We start from the raw sequence: 14,245 nt of genomic DNA, 5'->3' as shown, positions 1-14,245 counted from the left end.
AGATTTTACCTTTATCTGAAATCACTGTGTCCTGTGAGTTGGAGAGATAAGAGCTGTCAAATATCCTGCTGTGTACACCAGCCCTGGTCCCTTTCCCCTCCCTCCTCTGGTGTAAGTGTGTTTCTGTTGAGGACGAAAACCTACCAGATCCCGCTCTTCTCAGCAGAGCCGACAGGGAAGGCTTCCCCTGGGGGGGAGAGGAGTATTTTGGGAGAGGGAGCTTTGAGTGCCCAGGGGAATGCCAGCACCACAAAACAGAATTGCAGTGAGTTGGTGGCCTGTGGGGAGCTGCCAGCCTCCCTGGGAGTGGGCGCAGGGCTCTGTACCATGGGAGGAGCGTGGCATCCTGCTCTGCTGTCCTGGCACCCACAAGAGGGTCGCTGTGAATTTGGAGGAGTGCTGATGAACAGGGGTGTCTGCACTTTAAGGCTGAATTTTGGGCCTGAAGTGATGCTGCAAAGGACAGGCTTGGGCAGCTGTCCCTTAAGCATGAAGGAAGATGAAGACAAGTGAGAACAGCATTTGCTATGCTCCATGTTTAATATCAATATCAAGAAGTGAATCTCTTTAACGTGTCAGTACCCTAATACTGGTATTTTTGTATGCATGTCCATCATTCCAACAGGAGATTATTCTTTTTGCGTAAATATAACACTAAATCTACAAGATAACATCCTATTGCTTGTGAAACACAAGCAACCACTGACAGCTGCACAACCTGTGCAACCCAGATTCATAAGTGGACAGTGTGGACAAAAACATATTTCTTTTGGCAAAGGAAATTAATAAAATAGGCCAGGACTCTCTTTTTCCTGACTTGATGGAGTTTTGCATAGTGGCATTTATGGTAGAGTGCCATAAAATAGCACAGAATGAGATAAAAGAAACGTGGTTTGTACAGTGGTATTTTTGATGTTACAAATTAGTTACTTATGAGTCCTAGGGGCAGGAAAAAAGAACAGCACAATGAAGCAGCCAATACAACAAATTTCAGAAATATTCCAACACTTTTATTTACAGAGATAATGTCTAACTTGATTGCTGTGTAACAGAAGCTGGAGATTATTCGTCTTCTAGGATTTTATATTAGTAAAATTTTGCAAATAAACATTGCATGGTACAAAATAAATTGTATCCATAAAAGAAGAGGGTATGTTGCTTTGCTTGATGTTATCTCAATGATTTCAGTGCTTTTCTGTTTTGCTGCTGAAATTATACCCTAGAATTGATGAGAGTATAACAACCTTCAAGAGTAAAACCAGCTTTCCTCTGGGGCAAAAATGTACTTGTTAAAAGCACACCACAAACAAAAACTCAGATAAGTTTGCTGCCCAAATAAGCAATAAATATTTAAGATGTTGGAAGGTTTCCATAAGTTTCAGATTAAAGGTATGTTGGTACTACTGAATTCAAATGTTTTGCATCAGAGGAGGTGTACTGCAGTGATGGGGAATGTTGGACTTTCCCTGAGTTGTTGCAATCTAAAGCTTGAATATTTTGCAAACTTGGATTTTATTTGCATGTTACTAGAAAAAATATATTGGAAATATAGCTTAGAAATATAGCTTGGAATATCAGAGGTAACCTGTATGAATTGGTGCTTAAATTCTGAAAAAAAGATACCCTAAATATATGGACACTTCTCTGAGCAGGAATTAGCACCATCACTCTGACAAGAACAGTTAAAAAATAAGTGGCCCCGAGGGGAGGGAGGGGTGCAGAGAGGTGGAGAGTCTGAGATCACTCTGAGTGCTCTTTCTTTTTTTTTTTTTTTCCTCTGCCCCATCCCCGCCCCCCCCTTTTCCTCCCCCCCATTTACAAGCCTTCACACCAGTTTCCTTGCCTGCCAGATAACTGGTGGGTACCTGTCTGTGAAACTGAGTTCGCAAATGCTCCAAGGAAAACCAGTGTTTCAGATGATCCCATGTTTCTCAGTGAACTCTCTACAACGTTTGCTGGACTTCATGATGTTTTGGATAGTGGTACTTTTGTCCGAGCCTGAATATGGTTATTATTATCATTCGTTGTGTTGAGCAGATCAGTGGCAAAAAGACTGCTGCTGTCTTTTGTAGATTTATGCAGTAATGACATATGGTTAAAGAAAAGTGTTATGAGTGGGAAGTCAAAATACAGAACATAAAAGTCAGAACTGGGGTAGTCCTTCAAGCCTGTATTTAATCTTCTGGATCATATAGGTATTAAGATGCAGCCTTTAATTACTTGATCATAGTCTCCTCCAACTCAGAACTTGGAAAAGGTGATTCTGCCTAAAAAGCGGTTGTTCAGCATTTTGAGTTGCCTTAATTTTCTTTGCATGTCTTCCTATATTATTTTTATGGCAAAGCTTTTAGTCTTGCTTTTCAAAGAAATGGGTGAATTTAAACATTGACTTCCCTGCAGCATTTACGGTAGTGCTTCAGTAGCTCACAAGTGTTAATTAACCTTTATGCAGTGTGGGATGATGCTTGCATTTAACAGATGAAGAGTGAAGTTAAGAAGAGATTAAGGTCAAAAGCATCTGCTAATTACCTAATTTTCTAATTAAGTAATTGCCCAGTTTGAAACTGGGAAGACTTGATTGTCAAAGTGCATAAGTAGGACAGCCCTGTACACATCAAAAGCCTGATAGCTGCTGGTGTGAGGTACCTGTGAGAGCTCAGCACTTTTCCACCCTGATGTCCAGGGTTTCAGGTTAGGCAGAATGTGCAGGTTCTTCCTCTGTGTGGCCTAAGGAGTGCAGGATGGATGCTTTCCTATTCTTGGTGTCCTGCTCTGGGCACCCTTCAGCCCGAAGCAGTGTCTGGCTTTGCCTTCATCCTGCAAAGCTGGAGCCTGTTGAGTTTCTCCATGGGGTGGCTGGGGTGCCATCCGGTCATGGTGCAGGGAGGCAAGCGTTGGCAGAGCCCTTGGTGACAAGGAAGACCTCAGAGTTCTGGTCCCTCTTCATCTTCAGCATGTGAAAAATTGTTTCCCTAGAAAATTTTAACTAGATCAGTTTGGGCATGGGCGAGGATAGGGGAAAGGAACTCCAGGCACTGAAATTTTTAGCCTACATAGTTTCATGCTTGGCAAAGTTATTAATTTGTAACTCTTAAATTAGCATTTTATCATGGAAGTGTTCTAACACTTCTAGCCCAACATGAAATATTTTCGATGAAGGAATCCTAATGTATGTGTGCTAAAGTGTTATTTTTAATGCATGTGTAACTTAGAGCAGTTTGTTGCAGCTGTCTCTCTGGTTGCTATGTGAAATTCCAAGCATATGTGTTAGAAAAGATGCTGTCTGCCCCTCTCTTTCTCTTACTATGACATGAAAATAAGGTGGCATCAGATATTAAAAAGAGCTTGGGGTGACTGGGATTGCTGCTGAGCGAGTTATAAGGGGGATCCCAAGCAGGTGCCTGTAGACACCATGAATTCTGTCTACGGCGTGTAGCAACAGTGAGCAACAGTTGCTCATCTGTTGAGCAGAAACACCATTTTGGAAGATAAAGGCATGTCTTGCTGGTTGAAGGCAAAGTGTTGAGTCAGAACAGTGTCAGGAGTATCAAGAGCTAAGCAATGCTAGGAGAGGAAAGATACTTAAAAACCCACAAGGCTTTTTAAGTAGTGGGTGCTGAAAATCCCATGAATAGTCTTACTGTTGAGATGTGTCTTAATGGGGGTGGAGCTGATATGAAGTATGCAGTTGGGGAAGGTTACATGAGAGAGCCAGCATAATTACCTGCTTTTTCAAGTAATTATACAGATACCAATATAAAATATGAGAAGTCTGTGTAAGTGTTGGTTTTCTTTTGTTTTCTTGGTCTGTGTATCAAAACTGGTGTTGGCAAGTATGAAGTCTGATCTGTTTCTTCTTAAAACTTGTGTGCCCAATAAACACTGGAAACCTAGGCAAGCTGAACAGTCATGTTGGTCAAATACAGCATGGGTGGAGTTGTGCCCTGTGAATCTCATGCTGATATATTTCTAGATATCTGTATTAAAAATAATACAAGTGTTTACAGCAGCAGATGCACAGGATTATTACAAAAATATTTTTGTCATAACAGCTGTAATTTGTGGTTATTACAAAGTTATTTTTTCAGGATGTTTTTGTATTGTTTTTCAATCTTTCTCCTTCCCTTGCTTTTTCACGTCAGAAAAAAAATAAAATATTTGAAAGCTTATGTGCACAAATCTGTTTGGTGTACACAAGTAGAACTACTAATTACTAGAGATGAAGTGGTAGATCATCTTACGTGTCAGACCAACCCTTTAAATGAGACTGCCTGAAAACACAGGTGATGTTCTTTATAATGTAATGGTGCAGTAGTAGGCTGCCAGGCATGAAATCACTTCAAATAAACCATAGAGCAGTTCACAAATAGCAAAGATCAGTAGTGACTATTGCATTTCATAATATTCACATGCTAGGGTAATATCTCCTCATGGATCATCTACAGACAAAAAACTGCAGTTGTATAATGTATATATTGTGCTTAATTGAAAAGTCCTAAGGAAACTTTGTCCAGTGTAGTTATATATCTTTGTTCTTCTAAAATTTAATGCACTGCTTTAATGATTTAAATTTATAGTTTATGTCTGTCCCCCCCCCCCCCCCCTTTTATTTTAAATTGCATTTTGTTGTGTATGATTATCTATACAGATATATACAGGTCTGTATTCCAGATGGGCCAGTTTATTTTTATTCAAGTCATGCATAATTTCTTAACAGCATAGGTTATATTCCTTTCAGGGTTTTGACTGAGGTTTTTAGGCACAGTCTGCATTTTCAGACTTGAGTGAGGCTTGGGGTTTTTTTGTTGGTGTTTTTTTATATGACCAAGTTCTTTATCTATCAGTTAGCATGGCGCATTGAACTGCTATATTTTAAAGTGAATAATAAGCAATCTTTTTACACGGTTTATGATTAAAAAGGCAGATAAGCCATTGGGGTGATCACTTTTGATGTTTAAGGCACTATCCACTAGACATTGCACTCTCATTTTATGGTCTGATTTTGCACTAAGATCTGTGCAAATAAACTTAGTGTTTACTGGGGACTTGCATTTAAAGCAGCTTGTGAAAGGCTAGTGGAGAGTAATATGTCTTTTTTTAATAACTAGCATGCAGAGGACTAAAATGAGATTGTTTAATGTTTCATAGTCTAATCTTATGAGCTGCAGAAGGAAGACAATTTGCTCAACATGGTGGTCCTTGTGCAGCATCAAGCCTGAGCAAATGAGTGGTGTGTGACAACATGCGTTCTTCCCGAAAACCTGAAGAAATGTCTGTGGAAGAGAAAAACACAAGGCTTAGCTAGCGTTGGAAGTACTAACATGCTGCATATTTGAGGGCCCTGAATTGGAGATCACTGTCTGCAGTCAGTGACTTATCTGTACCCATCTCAAAGCATCTGCATTGTTCTACAAGAAAGTGCAGAAAGAGCTTTTACCTTTGTCTCCAACAATTAATGTGAGATCAAGCAGTGCATTATTTTACTTTTGAATGGAAAAACTGGAAATTAGGGAAAGAGAATGAAGAAGTAGGAAAGGAAGTAATATGTGGAGTAATCCAGAATGTTAAAGGCCATAGTCTTGCATTTGCAGGAAAGGACAATTTGGGGACAACTTCCTACTCCAGTTCCATGCTACCAGATCTAGCTTCTAGGGACACATCAGAAGTTAATACAGTATCATTTGGGGGGGGGAGGAGGAGGGAGAAGCTTTTTAATCTTCCACATTTGTGTTGTGGGTTTTAATTCCTGTTCTCATGTTCCTTCCATGACTCACGTCCTTTACAAAACCGAGATAATTTGTGTGTGTGCTGGCCTTTGGAGGAGGTGAAGGAGATACTGTGGGCAGAAGTGTAGAGTCTAGTTCTACTTATCTTTTTTTTTGGGTTTTGTTTTTTTTTTTTGTTGAGAATTATGTATTTGAGATATGGAACAGAATTCCTGATCTTTTATAAGCTAGTCTTAAGACAAGTGAGCTGCAGAGAACTGCAGAGCATTTTCTTTCAGTTAACATGGTAGGAAAAACAAATTTGTCAGTTATCTCTCTGGAGATATAAGCCTCATACAGAATCAAATTGTTCACTGCTCTTCAGAATAAAAATTACAAGTCGTGCAAATACATACCTTTCTACACACATGGACAGATTGTAGTCCCAGTGAGAAAGGGTTCTTTTGGGCCAATTACTCCCTGAAAGTGTGAGCCAGAGCTTTATACCACTCCAAGTAATTTCTATTGCATTTCTGTAATAAAAGTCTCTTACCACTCTGGGGAAAACATAGAAAACTGTGTGGGTGCCTTGGCAGGCAGGGGTTTAAAAATATCTGTGGTTTGTGTGGCTTTATTGGATAAAATGTAGGATTTTCCACCCAGTGGTTTAAGTTTCCATGTGCTGGAGTTTGTAAAATTTGTTTTTCTGAAATGTTACTTATGTCTAAAATGAAGCCCTTACTTATGTTTAGTCGGGGCTGGGAGGAATTGACTCAGAGAAGTGATAATGGATTCTCTGGAATTGTTGAGGGGCCTCCAGAATAGATGGTTCAGTAGTAAGATTTATTTTTATTTTTTATTTTTTTTAAATGCAGCCATTTCAAATTTTTGCTAGGCAATGAGTGATGAAGGGTGATACTTTTCAAATGCTGTTATCCTCACGTGCCTGGTTGGTGACATGTGAGGAGAGGAGGGATACATGGGTCACGAGGTTTGTTAAGTACCATCACTATGTGCTGGATACCCCTTTCAAAGTTCCTGGCCCAAGTCTAAGGGGTGGTTTGAGCTGCTGCTTTGTTCAGTCTACTGGGAGTGGTTTGATGCATGTGACTTGAGGAGTCCCATGCAGCATAATGCATCTGTTTAATGCTGTTCATTGACTATGAAAAGTGAACCCTAATTTTTAGGGTCGTCCAGATGTCTCATGAGTACTGAATACAAACATCCCGTATACATCCCTGCTTGCTCCAAAAGCAGGGGAAAGATTGATGTTTTAGCGGCTAAAATGATAAAATAAGACATCTTATTTTGAAATTTACAGTACTGTACGTTTAGACCTAGCATGGTTTTGCTGTCATTTGAGTACCAATACTCTTATTTTAAACCACTTTTTAAGATCGAAGGACCTTAGATCCTCATCTGTGTGGATGTCTCCTCACTACTACCAGCGAGCACTGCAGATAGTGCTTTTTTTGCAGTGGTTCTCTTCCCAGTGGCTCTCGCGAATGCACAGGTCATGAACAGCTTGGGAAATGTGACTGACACATCAGAAAGGATGCTATTTGATTATAATAAAAATAACCAGGTAACTAAAAAGGTCTTTTTAAAATTAAGTGAATGAATCAGCAGTCAACTTCACTTACAAATTTCTTGATATATACCCTTAACTGGTTTCCCTCTTTAAATCGATGAATAAATAAATAAATAAATCTCCCTCTGGTTTAGTAAATTAAGAGTGGTTCATGGAAGGCCTGGATAGATGTCTGAGACAGCATGAGGAAAAGGCCAGATGTTTAGGAGTGGGAGAAGAGGAAGGGAGGAGATGGACTTCTGCTTCACAAGTGACAGAATTTGTACTTGCATAAGAGTTCTTTCCCCTCTGAAGGGGGAAGGGCATACACTTGAAGGAAGCTTTTTGTTTAAACTTCTTTTGAAGTAGTTCTGTAGATTGTAAGAATGTATTTTTAATGGAAGAAGAAATCTGGAAAAGATTTTGAAAACTTCTATGGAAAAAAAAAAAAGTATAGTTTTGCATTGTGCAGATTTGTCAAAATGATCGCAAGGATTGCAGTTGTGTTTACTTTCAAGGCATCTTCTTTTAAGCTAATCCCTAGTTGACTTGCTTTTCAAGACACTACCAAGAAGGGCATGCTGAAGTTCAGTTGAATATTTGCTTTCATGGGTGAGATGTTTGGGTTGGGAGTCATTCATTTTAATTCTCTAATAGTTGCCAGGGTAATATATGCTTGTCATCACTTGAAACAGTTGCTGCTTCTGTAGAGTGATAAAGAACAATGAAATATTTTCCTATTGTGCTACTGTTCTTTGATCTACCAAAATAGCTGTGATTTTCTAGTGATCTTCTTGCTGTCCAACTTCTTTCAGTCACTGTCTCATGCGCCCTCTTTGCAATGCAACAGCCACTGGTGGTTTGAAACCTCTTTTCTGCCATTGTACACACACATTGCCCACTGCTTTGCCTGTTTTTGAATCAGCTAAATGGCTTAACCGTCTTGGTTTCCTACTCATGCCCCATTTATACAGCTATGACCTCTGACAAGCTGTTGGGATGAAGTTGAGTTTGAGGGTCCTTCTGCCTCTCGATGCTGTGTCTAGGGGTTAAACCTCCATAGGACAGGTCACAGAGGTGGACATTGCTCAACTCCTCTACCATCGCATTTGATATGTTGAGGAGGTCAGAGCATTGCAGCTCACCCTTACAGGGCAGAAAGATTTGCTCTCTTGCTTTCCTTTCAAGTTTCTAATTAGTGACATAACTGTGGCTTTGGGAACTGCAGGAGCTATCCAATGTGTCCCTTTTTTGGGGTGCTGGGGTTCAGCAGAAGCAGTCTAGGCCATGTTAGTAGTCGGTGGGGAAGAAAGATGTCCACGTCAGGCAGAGCGCTTGCATCTATGCTCATCAGAGAGACAGACCAACAGTGGAGCATTGCTGGTTTGGTAATTACTGTTATTTGGACTCCACACAGAGAACACAGTAATGTCTGGCTTCTGAAATGATGATTTGACATAACTACTTCCTCCTTTTACAAATGTTTTAGAGTGATCTGCTGTATATTTATACAGCCTGGGAATTTATCCATAATTTATCCATTATAAGACCTTTTAATAGTTCATTAATTGAAGGCTTTGGCAGACAAAAAAGGAAAAAATTAAGCTTTCCTTTTTTTTTTTCCCCCCTGTATTTTTTTTTCTTTTCTTTTTTAAAGAAATGTCATACTTGTCTCTTCTGTTTGAACTGCTACCCAGTGTAAGATGAGTTAGAAAGATTATACTATTTTGAAAATAATTGTCATTGTTTTCTGCAGTGTTCATTTTGACTGGTCCATTGCATGTATTTAAACGCTAATATTGTAAGGATAGCAAAAATATGAATTATATGGTACTTCTTGAAGTCTCTTTACTTCCCTAAAGCAAAAGCTTTTCTTCCTGAATTAATGTAAATTTACCTTAGTTCCTTTTTATATGCTGCACAGGTATGTGTGCTTGTAGGAACTTCTACTAGCTCCTTAAAACACATGGGTTTTATGGTTTGAAAATGGGGTTTTTAATAAAAGAATCTTACACAGTCTCTCCCAACCTGGGGTAGCTGTCACTGGTCTGGATTTGTAAAGTACTGTTGAGAGACCATTGGATATGCTGGGCTGTAGAGTAGTTAAAATAACTTTTCTGCATATAGGGGGTACAGTTATGGCTAATGATATAAAAGGCATTTTGTACAGAGTTGTTCTGATCTTTTGTCTCTGGATCTCAATCAGAGTACATGCCTTATTAATTCCCCCACAGGTTTTTTTTATTTATTAGCCTGAATGAATACAGCATTACCTGTGAAGTGATACACTTCTGCTTTTGGTTTAACCAAATAGTGAATTAAATCAATACGCAAAACTGTCTTCGTGTAGGGGTTGTTTTATCAATGTAATCTTAACTGTTCCTTTCAATGTAATAATAATCGTGAATACATTTCACTACTAATATTAGTTTGTTTTACTAATTCCATGCAGGAATTTTGTTGGTGTTGTGAAAGTGTTACTGTGATTCTTTATTTTGGTTGGTTCAATTCTTGGTCCTTCAGTAGTGAGTATCATGTTTTAACTGAATGGAAGTTGGCATTAAACTCCTTAATCGCTTTCATATTTAATTCAGTGGAGGGGTTTGGCTCAGTGTTTCTTTTGCTTACATTTATTTTAAAAGTGCCCTTATTCAAGTATTTCAAAGAGTAAGGCTTTTTTAGTGAAAAACAGAGTTTTAGGATTGTGGCTTATATAAACTCCTTTTTTTCCTTGGTATATCTTCATAAGATTAATGAACTAAAGTTTTGATTGTATATAATTGCAGTAATAATATCAGCTATTTACCTTTACGTGTAAATTTGCTCTTGGTATACATTTCATAGAAAATGGACTTACACTGTCTGTTTGTGTAATACAGGTAAATTTTGTAAACCTGTATTAGAAGTCCCTTCCTGAATTTTTAGTAAGCCTAAATCAGGATGGATAAGGAATTCAGTACCTTGTGATTAAGCAACATATTCTTTTATGGTGTTTTTTGTTTAGTGGTTGGCCTGTGATTTATTGGAACGGCCAAATACAAAAGTCTGTTACGTGTTATTTTGGCTTGGCAGAAGTAATACAAAGAACTGTCAAAGGCAAAAAGTATGCAGAAGCTGTAATTTCCTTTTTACCACTGAAGAATAGATTTGGCTGGATTATGCCTTCAATGCTAATCTATCTCTGTGTGGCCAAACAGATTTTTGGAACCTTTTTGCAGTGTATTTATTTTCTGCTCACTTCAGGCCAAATGTTATAATGTCATATGTTTTTCTGGCACATACAGGGTGGTGATGTGAAAAAAGTTAGAGAAGGAATTGAAGTTAAGAACTCTGATTTAGACCATTTAGACTGAGATTGCCACTTGATGCAATTAGGTCGTGGCTAGCAATACTTTTATGTTCAACTGTGGAATTTTTTCTTCAGCTTTACAACTTTCTTTAATACTAAGGATCACAATTAAAATTCTTCAACAGTTCCAAAAGAATATATTGCAAAATTTTACCACAGTTTTATACCTTTTTAGTTAATTCAGTTGGCTATTTAAATAAGCTTAATTTCAGTCTGTCTTCTGCTGGTAAGCATGTTTTTCTTTCTACACTATTTTAACAGAAAGCACATTGCCTCTTCTGATTGATATAGGGCCATGCACCTTAAGCCTTCTGTCTTGGCTAATGATTAGTAAAGTTTCTGTCTTGAAGCACTAATTTAATATGTTTAACATAATATCCATTACTTATTTGCCTGAACATATTTGTTTGAATGTCTTCAGTATTTCAAAGTGACGGGACAGACATACTCATGCTGTACATGCTTTTTTTCTGTGGCTTTTAGTTAAGAACAAAACAGTTAAATGTCTCTTTATACTCTGCTTTCCCGCTGTACAGATGACAGCATCTCAGCTGCAAGCACGTCTGATGTCCAGGACCGTCTTTCAGCCCTGGAGCTGAGAGTACAGCAACAAGAAGATGAAATCACTGTGCTAAAAGCAGCGTTGGCTGACGTGCTAAGGCGTCTTGCTATCTCCGAAGACCATGTAGCTTCTGTGAGAAAATCAGCACCAAGTAAAGGTAAGCCCGTATTTGGTAAATTCTTTCTAGAGTGAGAATGTTATCATTTAGAATGTTCTCCATTGATCGCTTCTTTTTTCCCTTTTCTATCTCATTTGGAAAGGCAGGTATATTTTGAGCTGGAGGGGTTAGTTTTTTAAGAGTGGTTTTATAGGATATGGCTAATAGATATCTGAAATACGCTGTTTGCTAACATTTTTATGTACTTAACACTGCTGAAAGTTTATCTTACTTCTTGTTAAAAGGTTCTTGTTTTAATTTAAATGGTGAAATGCTTTACACCTGCGGTCTTTAACCTACCACAGGGTGTTCTGGGGCCTATGGGCAGTTCTGAGTCTCAGCTTTGACTTCACCTAGAAGTTATTCAACTGAAGGAGCATATTAGAGGCTACATTTCTCCCTGCTCCTGAATTAAAAATAAAATGAAACAAAACCCAAAACACATTGCCACCAAATAAGGAAGCGTTCTGAATATAGTTAATTTTTCTTCATCTACAGAGATAACTCAACCACCAGTAGGTTTCTTGTAAGAAGTGGCCATATAGCCATTCAGCAATATCTCTTTTGGTTAGTAGCTAGTAACTTTTACATTGCAACTTTGAAATATACAGGATTGTTTAAAAGTAGAGAAACTAGATGCTTTTTGCACTAGTTTTTACATACTCCCCACCCCCCCCTCCCCCACCCCCCCACCCCCCCCTCCCGTGGACATTTCCTTTTCTGTTCCAGAGGACTAATTGAATTTAGTTATTTGAATTTACTCCAATGTAAAATTGTGTGTTCAGAGAGAACTGTAGCTATATATGTTTGTGGTATATATTAGGCCTCTTGATTAAATAAAAGGTTAGATCATATTTCAGGTAATTCACAGTTCCAGTTCACCATAAATGCATGTATCCCCATCAAACCATGCAGTGCAGTGTTGTCTGGGCTCAATCCGTGTTATTTCATCCTTGAAGTACACCCATTACACCAAAGCCAGTATAAAACTGAACTGACACATCATAGCCTATGTTTGGTTGGGTGGCTGCATTATACAGGCTGAAAATGCTGAAAGTTTGAATTATTTTAGGAGTTGCAGAGAGATCAAATTCCTTAAGTGTTTTTGCAGTCTCTCTGCCAGATGGAAGGAAGTGATGGTGCTTAATTGGCTTGGGCTCTGCATCCTGCCATTCTCTCTTGCTTACTAAGTGGTAGACTGTTGTCATCCCTGCTTATAAACGCAGTTTTTATCTAGCCAATATGCATCTCTGGCCTAAACAAGATTGAGATTTACTTCTCTAACTTTTTGTAAATAAAGCTCTAGCAAGTATTTCAACTAAATCATTCTTTGCTGTCTGCTGTCCATTATGATAAAAAGAAAATGTCCAAGTAGAAAACTGTGGGCAAAACGTGTGCAACATAGGACCGTATTCTTCCCTTTTAAATGCAGAGGAGCTGGAATATGCACAAACACGGCTAAAGACCTTTGGCTTGGAGCTGTCTAATACCCAGCAAACTCTGTGCACAGGCAGGGCAAACTTGCAGTATTCTGCAAAATGCCTTGGGGCCATCTCCTTAGTGAGACTTTGGGAGTCTTGGGGCCAGCCATACCAACTTCTCCAGGTGAATTTTTTTTTTCAGTGAAAAATAAATTAATTATTTCTTGGGGGAGAGGGAGGGTGGAATATCTAAAAATCTTCAGCTTTGTGCTATTACATCTCAACCAGTTAATAACAGTAGCGTGTAACTGAAGAAAAAGATGGGGGTGGGGGTAGATATGTACACATATGAGCTAATGCATTGAACTTTAAATGAGTTATGACCAACTGGCACTCTATTTAATTTGTGGTAGATGTGTCCCCATTGTGTTCAGTTACCTAATACCATCAGGCAACACATTAACTTCACTGTTTATCATGAAATCAGCTGCATATAGATGGTATAAAGACATCACAAGAGAAAACGTTCACATACAGTCAGTGGAATTTTGTAAAAGTCTAAAATTAGACTTGAATGAGTTTGAGATTAATATTGATTTAAACTTAAACATCAATATTTTAATAAACATTTCAAAAGAAGTTTGTACATAGCTTTTTGCAATACCTTAGGTATTTATTTTTGATTGATTTTGATTTCTATATTTTAAGCTCATTCATTAGGTAAAGAGCTCTGAAATGTTTTAACAAAGAGAAATGTATTAGTTTTGTGAATGAGTAGGATTGGCAGAAGATCTGAATTGTCATACAAAAATAATACTCAAGGAAGTCGTTAATTTTTCTTTGAAGTGTTTTACGGGTACATAACAGGCTCTTACTAGTCAAGTCATGGTTGCTGCAAAGGTAATTGTATTTCTCCAAAACTCTTTTTGGTGTTCATGATCCTGTCAAGAATCCAGATTTCTGTGTTACAACGATTGCACTTTCATGGTAAATATTATAGGTAGGTTTTCTTTAAAAAAAATGCTGAGGCTTTGATTCACAGAAGTATTTGTCTCTACAGCAGCCCTTAAATACATGCTGACATAAATGAGCAAAGAGGATAGATGTGTGCATATTTCTGAATACATTGAGAGAGATGTGAAGTATGGCAACACAGTGAGATAAATACTTTTAAAATAAACTGAACTGAGAAGAATCATAGTACCAGAAAAAGCCATCTTGAATCTTTCCATCAAACAAAAGAGTTTTAATCTGAGTAAGAGACAATATCTAAAGTAGTTTGAAGGAGTCTTTCCTACTTGTTGCTGAAATGAGTTTTCTAAAAACTCACCATTTTTTTTCTTGTTGCCACCTCAGCAGTGTCTTTGAAGAGAGGTTTTTCATAGGCTAAAAATAAGTGCTGTGAATAGACCGTGAATCATGCTGAAAGGGACAAATCCTGATCACTTTTCAACTGATTTTTTCATTCTGAAGTTCATAGC

General features: G+C 38.2%; 1 protein-coding gene across 5 annotated transcripts in view; it reads left to right on the top strand.

Moving 5' to 3' along the window:
• Positions 1–14,245, top strand: part of EML4 (EMAP like 4) — a 169,913-nt gene that overhangs the window by 81,794 nt on the left and 73,874 nt on the right. For all 5 annotated transcript variants that reach the window (XM_049834010.1, XM_049834005.1, XM_049834004.1 and 2 more), the window contains exon 2: positions 11,161–11,343. In XM_049834010.1, the coding sequence (XP_049689967.1) occupies positions 11,161–11,343 (183 nt within the window). The remainder of the gene's footprint in view (positions 1–11,160; positions 11,344–14,245) is intronic.

The sequence above is a fragment of the Accipiter gentilis genome, chromosome 30 (genome assembly GCF_929443795.1).
Source record: "Accipiter gentilis chromosome 30, bAccGen1.1, whole genome shotgun sequence".
Classification (NCBI taxonomy): domain Eukaryota; kingdom Metazoa; phylum Chordata; class Aves; order Accipitriformes; family Accipitridae; genus Astur; species Astur gentilis.
Note: the sequence above shows the minus strand (reverse complement) of the source record. Positions and strands in the feature narration are given on the sequence as shown.